At 45.8% G+C, this 7,533-nt stretch overlaps 1 protein-coding gene and 1 long non-coding RNA gene across 2 annotated transcripts; both read left to right on the top strand.

Moving 5' to 3' along the window:
• Positions 1–404: 404 nt before the first annotated feature.
• On the top strand, positions 405–4,980 carry LOC112263453 (transcription factor SOX-10). Its single transcript, XM_024439700.2, is given in 6 exon segments — positions 405–546; positions 1,252–1,927; positions 2,314–2,330; positions 2,333–2,581; positions 2,787–3,207; positions 3,209–4,980. Coding segments are annotated over 5 exon segments (1,488 nt in total). The 5' UTR covers positions 405–546; positions 1,252–1,487; the 3' UTR covers positions 3,570–4,980.
• A 25-nt stretch (positions 4,981–5,005) lies between these two features.
• On the top strand, positions 5,006–5,713 carry LOC121841577. The gene is made up of 2 exons (XR_006080600.1): positions 5,006–5,044; positions 5,221–5,713. It is a non-coding gene; the product is annotated as an uncharacterized LOC121841577 (long non-coding RNA).
• The last annotated feature ends 1,820 nt before the right edge of the window (positions 5,714–7,533 follow it).

Here is a 7,533-nt window from a genome sequence, read left to right as displayed (position 1 = left end):
ATGTATTTTAATCCCATGGAGATTTTTCGTGAAATTTAGTGTACTTTGACCACAAATGTATTATCATGATTGTTTGTTTATTTATTCAATATAACATGTCAACACATCAAACAAAGCGGGCCTTATTTGGTTCCTAAATAGAGCCAGTGTAAAGTCACTTAAGCCACTCTGATGTAAAATCTCACCTCCTTTCATTGGAAATATTAGTGGTGACAGACGGACATTCAATAACAGTAACCCCGTCGTCCAGTAAGAAAGCCGGAGAATATTAAATGACCAATAGGCGTCCAGCGTGTGCGCAAGAGGGTGGCGTCGACTCAGTGTTGGAATGCTGCCTCTCAGAATGTTTTCCACTTTCAATCACTTTTTTTTCTCTCTTTCCTTCTCACAACGGCGCTCTTTAAGCTCCGGTGCGCGATACAGAGCGGCCATTCATTGAAGGGCAAACCAAACGAGGGGGCAGGGGACAGGGCGAGCGTCACACTGGTGGACAGGGGAACGCACGAACTCCCGTGTTGAACGGGCGACCTCCTAAACTCTGCATTGGTAAGTTTTGTAACTTTATTTTCCATATGAACATAAAATAGATTTGTTTACGCTTTTGGGTGGAATTTCAGAAATATCCAAATCTTATTAGCTAAGAGGTTTTTTAAATTCCCAAGATGATGTTGGGCTGAATTTTACGGGCTTTTCCAGCTTTAGCCTTAAAACAGGATTAAAACAGTAAAATACATATTCCCAGAATTATTTAAAGATAAGTACTGAAACATTTATGATGTTAGTTTTTAATGTTCAGTTTTCTTCATGAACCTTGTTTCTTTGGAAAATAGGGCATCTTGGGTGAAGTAAACTCTCCTATGATTAGCCTGTAATGGCATATGGACTGATATAAAATGACAAGAACCGGTGAAGAAGAAGTTGGTCCTCTTATTATGTAGCCTATAAATTGGTTCCAGTGGACATATCATTCGTTACATTTTGTGGCCTAACATAACTGTAAACAAGAAAACATTGTATGAATGTCTTTCTGTTCGTCTCAAAGCTAACGGTCATTTCTAGGCCTACCATTGTAATGGGACATATCCACTGGGAATAGACGTTGAATTGACGTCTGTTCCCACTGGGTACAGTCTCTGCTTAGGTCTATAAAAAAAACATGTGAAAAAGTTATCAAATGGGGTCTGACCTCATTGCCCAATGTAAAATGTGTTAATTGCCTAATGTTGTTCTATTCTATATGATTAATTTCAGGCGACATCGGTGGAAGTGAATGGGAAGTGCAAAGGACAGGATTTGGGTACATTCGATTACGCACGAGTAGGCTATGGGTTTACGCGAGGCATATAGGAATAATTCCATATAAAGGAGCGAGTCCGGAGCACATCTCTCAGCTGTATCTTAAAGTTTTGCATTCTCTGAACAAATTTACCAAATTTTCCTGCAAGGATATTTTTTTGTTGCCAATCGATAATAGCCTATACATTAAAATGTCTGGAGAGGAGCACAGTCTATCCGAGGCAGAGTTGAGTCCCGGGGGCTCAGATGATGGTCACTCTCTGTCACCGGCACACTCCGGGGCCACCGGCGGCCGGGACTCCCCGCTCATCGGTCCGTCGCAGCAACTGACTGGGCTTTCTGGCGCAGATGGCGGCGGAGAGGACGGTGGACTAGTACCAAAGTCAGAGGTGGATATGGACCGGTTCCCCATCGGCATCCGCGAGGCGGTCAGCCAGGTGCTGGACGGATACGACTGGACGCTCGTGCCCATGCCCGTGCGCGTAAACAACGGGAACAAGAGCAAGCCGCACGTGAAGAGACCGATGAACGCCTTCATGGTGTGGGCGCAGGCCGCGCGCCGTAAACTGGCGGACCAGTACCCTCACCTGCACAACGCGGAGCTCAGCAAGACACTCGGCAAACTGTGGAGGTGGGCATTGGCAGGCATTGAAATAAATAGGCCTACGTGGGAAATGTATAATTTACAGGCTACCTGTAGGCCTTGTTGGCGTTTCTGTGCAATTGGAGCATGACTCATGCATAAAGTCCAATTAGTTCAGATTCATTTCCTTCCCGTATTTTTAAAATATGTTTCTGAATTTAAAGGCACTATATTATATAACCATTAACGTTAACTAGCAGAAACACTTATCCAGAGCAACTAGATGCCTTTAAATGCCTTGGTAAAGGGCACATTGACAGATTATTCCCCTAGTCAGCATTGGGATTCAAACAAGTGACTTCTCAGTTACTGGACCAACCCTCTTAACCACTAGGCTACCTGCCGCCCTGCCATGACCATGTTTTGTCCCACAGGCTCCTGAATGAGAGTGACAAAGGCCTTTCATTGAGGAGGCGGAGCGACTGCGGAAACAACATAAGAAGGACTACCCAGAGTACAAGTACCAGCCCCGCAGACGCAAGAACGGCAAGCTGGGGACCAATGGTGAGGGAGGGGAGGGAGCAGAGGGGGAGGGCAGCCACGCCCAGTCCCATTACAAGGCCCTCCACCTGGATGTGCACAGTACAGGGGCTGGGTCCCCCCTGGCCGACCTCCACCACCATCATCATCACCACCCTGCAGGTGAGTTCAGCTTTATTGGTTAATGAATTTACCCAATACTATGAGTAAGTCCTACTTCAACAAGCTAGGGCAAACAATAGGCCACCTGGAACCACACGGCCTTCTGTAACCTGAGAGAACAAGAAGAAAACTGAACTACTGGTCTCCATTCCAAATGTTTCACTTCTATTGCTTTGCTGATCTGTATGTTCCCTTTTCCTTCCAGGTCAGGGTCACAGCCCGCCAACACCCCCCACCACCCCAAAGACAGAGCTCCAGTCTGGAAAGATGACGGAGGGGAAGAGGGAGGGCGGAGGTGGCTCAGGGTCCTCCCGTGGAGGAGGCCTGGGGGTAGGAGCAGAGGGGGCCTCCGGGGGCCATTCATCAGCGGGCGGGAAACCCCACATCGACTTCTGCACCATGGACATCGGCGAGATCAGCCACGACGTGATGGCCAACATCGAGCCCTTCGACGTCAACGAGTTTGACCAGTACCTGCCGCCCAACGGGCACCCGGGGGTTGGCCAGGGTGGCGGTGCCACATCAAGCTCCTCCGCTACATCCTACGCCTATGCCCTCGCTGCTGCCAGCGGCCACTCAGCCGCCTGGCTCTCCAAGCAGCATCAGCATCAACAGCCCTCCCCCTCTGCCTCAGACGCCACCAAAGGCCCAGATCAAGAGTGAGTCCGGGGCCGGGAGCCACTACGCAGAGTCTTCCTCCTCTTCATCAGGAACCCACGTCACCTACACCCCCCTCAGCCTCCCCCACTACGGATCAGCCTTCCCCTCGCTGCCCTCCAGGGCCCAGTTTGAGTACGGGGAGCACCAGGCTCCGGGGCCGTACTACGCCCACTCCAGCCAGGCCCCGGGGCTGTACTCAGCCTTCTCCTACATGGGGCCCAGCCAGAGGCCCCTCTACACTACCATCACTGACCCCTCCAGCGTGGCCCAGTCTCACAGTCCTACACATTGGGAGCAGCCAGTCTATACCACCCTGTCACGGCCATGAGAGACTGAGATGCATGGGATCGGATGTGTGTGTGTGTGTGTGTCTCTACACCACCTTCTCACGACCCTGAGAAAGGGATAAAGAAAGACAAAGATTGGAAGGGTGTAGGGTGGCTACTGAATATGTGTGTGTGTGTGTGTGTGTGTGTGTGGCGGGTTAACAAAGGATGGATATCTTACTGATGTTGTATTGGGATTCATTGGGACTTGACAGTGTCTCTCTATCCATGGAGTCCTTATAATCTTTTACTGTACAGTATATTTTCTATCACAGCCAATGGTCAATAGCCAATCAGAATAAACCTTTAACCAATGTGTGCCATGTTTTAGTGTGTAAGGTCAGGATCCCAGCTGCCAGAGTGTCATAGTGTATAGTAAGAGGGCTTATTGTGATGATGAGCCCAGAGCACACAGAACTAATACCGTAGTGGTAAGAAGGATACACACAGGGTTTCAAAATGCTGCTAACTTCCCCAAAATTCCCAGGTTTTCCAGAAATCCTATTTGGAAGTTCCTGGAATTAGGAGGGAATAAGCAGGATATCAAGGAATCCTCTTACTGGGATTTCTGCAAAACTGGGGAATTTGGGGAAAGTTAATGGAATTTTTCCAACCCTAGCTACCTATATAACACGGTTTGAGTAACATTGCCGGCAAGGACTGGCTTTCAGCGGGTTTCGACAGGCTATCACCCTAGGAAAAATACAACATGATGTTTATCAGAACTGGGTTGTTTTAGATTGAAATAATCTGATTCTATTAACCAAACTAAAGGAAATGTTTGTGTGACTTCATTTTAGTATTTTTTATGACTTAAGTGATGTATTTTGTGGTTATTTTTTATATGACTTTACATTCTGGTTCGATATTACACTGACATATCTTCACCACTGCTTTTGAAAGGTCAGTTTACTTGGGCAAAAACTTTATGCGTTGGTCTACGGGCGTCAGGTAGCCTAACCATTAAGTGCATTAGGCCAGTAACTGAAAGCTTGCTGGTTCGAAACCCAGAGCCGGCGCGGTGGAAAAATCTTCTATTCTGCCCTTGAGCAAGGCAGTTCACCTGCAACATCTACTCCCCGGGCGCCATGGACGTCGATTAAGGCAGCCCCCACTGCACATCTCTGATTCAAAGGGTTTGGGTTAGATGTGGAAGACACGGTTGAATGCATTCAAGTTGTGCAACTGACTAGGTATCATCTTCTGGGATGAAGCTTGACCTCTTATGTGTTGCGTTGTGCAACTGACTAGGTATCACCTTCTGGGATGCAGCTTGACTCCTTATGTGTTGCGTTGTGCAACTGACTAGGTATCACCTTCTGGGATGCAGCTTGACTCCTTATGTGTTGCGTTGTGCAACTGACTAGGTATCACCTTCTGGGATGCAGCTTGACTCCTTATGTGTTGCGTTGTGCAACTTAGGTATCACCTTCTGGGAAGCTTGACTCCTTATGTGTTGCGTTGTGCAACTGACTAGGTATCACCTTCTGGGGCAGCTTGCCATTGACCTAGGTATCATCTCTATGCAGTGTTGCGTTGTGCAACTGACTAGGTATCACCTTCTGGGATGCAGCTTGACTCCCCCAACTGACTAGGTATCATCTTCTGGGATGCAGCTTGAAAGTGTTGCTTATGTGTTGTGCAACTGACTAGGTATCATCTTCTGGGATGCAGCTTGACCCCTTATGTGTTGCGTTGTGCAACTGACTAGGTATCATCTTCTGGGATGCAGCTTGACCCCTTATGTGTTGCGTTGTGCAACTGACTAGGTATCACCTTCTGGGATGCAGCTTGACTCCTTATGTGTTGCGTTGTGCAACTGACTAGGTATCACCTTCTGGGATGCAGCTTGACTCCTTATGTGTTGCGTTGTGCAACTGACTAGGTATCACCTTCTGGGATGCAGCTTGACTCCTTATGTGTTGCGTTGTGCAAAACCAGAGTTGATGAGGAAAGAGGACAAAAAAAGGAGGGAAAGAGAATTCCTGGAAACACTTTAGCATAGAGTTCTGGAAAGCAGCACATTACCTCAACTCAATGTACATGTGCCAATAACACTCTACATGCTCTAATATCCTCGATGAGAATATAATGGCACACATTTCGCTTATACTACTCATAAATAATAAAACTATTGTTGAAGTCACTGGATTGTTTATTTTATTGATATGGATTGCATTTGTACGCTCTGGTTGCTTCTAATTCCATTTGTCTACCAAATTATCAAAGCAAAACAATCTACATGACTCGGCAAGTACAAAGTCAGCAAAATCCTTTTGTGAAGAATTCTCCAGCTTTAAACTAAAGATTTACTCTTAGTGAGAATTTGTGAGCTGTTTAGAACAAATGCCACATGCTATAGTTTATGTACAAAGGTTTTCCCTCTGCATCTCCCTTTTCTGTATCCTGTTTAATGTCCCTCTCGGCTCCCTCTGCAATGTGAATGATCACCACATGCCTCTTCTTCCATAGGTGATTTAGACGGGAGTCATTTTATACTGACCCTCTCTGCTTTGTAGTTTTTATAAAAAATAATTTCACGTTTAGCTTTTTTCTCTCTCCATTTTGTACATTTCTGGATAGTTTCTAAAACTTTGTAAGCTACACATTTGATGTATCTGCTTTCTTCTACAAGAAACAACAATGTACAAATATTATTGATGTTGTCATTACGTCGTCATTCTATTAAAGCAATTTATTTATACAAAACTGAAATCTATTGAAATTCATTGCAAATTTTGAGAAATATATATATATATATAGTCCTACAAAAGCATCAGGTAAAAGAATAACAAGTAACAACACAACACATACAGTGCATTCGGAAAGTATTCAGACCCCTTCTCCTTTTCCACATTATTTTAATGATACAGCCTTATTCTAAAATGGATTAAAGAAATTGTTTTCCTCATCAATCTACTCACAATAAACCATAATGACGAAGCGAAAACAGGTTTTTAGAAATCTTAGCAAATGTATTAAAAAAAAATCCTTATTTAAATAAGTATTCAGACCCTTTGCTATTAGACTCAGAATTGAACTCAGGTGAATCCTGTTTCCATTGATCATCCCTGAAATGTTTCTACAGCTTGAAGTCCACCTGCAGTAAATGTAATTGATTGGACATGATTTGGAAAGGCAAACAATATTAGGTCCAACAGTTGACAGCGCATGTCAAAGCAAAAACCAAGCCATGACGTTGAAGGAATTATTGTGTCAAAGTATTGTGTCATGACACCGATCTGGGGAGGGGTACCTAAACATTTTTGCAGCATTGAAGGTCCCCAGGAACACAGTGACCTCCATAATTCTTAAATGGAAGAAGTATGGAACCACGTATTGCCACTCGGTCAAACTGAGCAATCGAGGACCTTGGTCAGAGGGGTGACCAAGAGCCCAATGGTCACTCTGACAGCTCCAGAGTTCCTCTGTGGAGATGGGAGAACCTTCCAGAAGGACAATCATCTCTGCAGCACTCCACCAATCAGGTCTTTATGGTAGAGTGGCCAGACGGAAGCCACTCCTCAGTAAAAGGCACATGACAGCTGGCTTGGAGTTTACCAAAAGGCACCTGAAAAGACTCTCAGACCATGAGAAACAAGATTCTCTGGTCTGATGAGACCAAGATTGAACTCTTTGGCCTCAATGCCAAGCTTCAAGTCTGGAGGAAACCTGGCACCATCCCTACAGTGAATCATGGTGGTGGCAGCATCATGCTGTGGGGATGTTTTTCAGCAGCAGGAAATGAGAGACTAGTCAGAATCGAGGGACAGATGAACAGATCAAAGTACAGAGAGATCCTTGATGAAAACCTGCCCCAGAGCCCTCAGGACCTCAGACTGGGGCAAAGGTTCACCTTCCAACAGGACAACAACACTTAGCACACAGTCAAGATGATGCAGGAGTGGCTTCGGGACAAGTCTCTGAATGTCCTTGAGTGGCCCAGCCAGAGCCCGGACTTGAACC

The sequence above is a fragment of the Oncorhynchus tshawytscha genome, linkage group LG32 (genome assembly GCF_018296145.1).
Source record: "Oncorhynchus tshawytscha isolate Ot180627B linkage group LG32, Otsh_v2.0, whole genome shotgun sequence".
In the NCBI taxonomy this organism is placed as follows: Eukaryota; Metazoa; Chordata; class Actinopteri; order Salmoniformes; family Salmonidae; genus Oncorhynchus; species Oncorhynchus tshawytscha.
The sequence above is the reverse complement of the archived record's forward strand: the minus strand, read 5'-3'. Positions and strand labels throughout refer to the sequence as shown.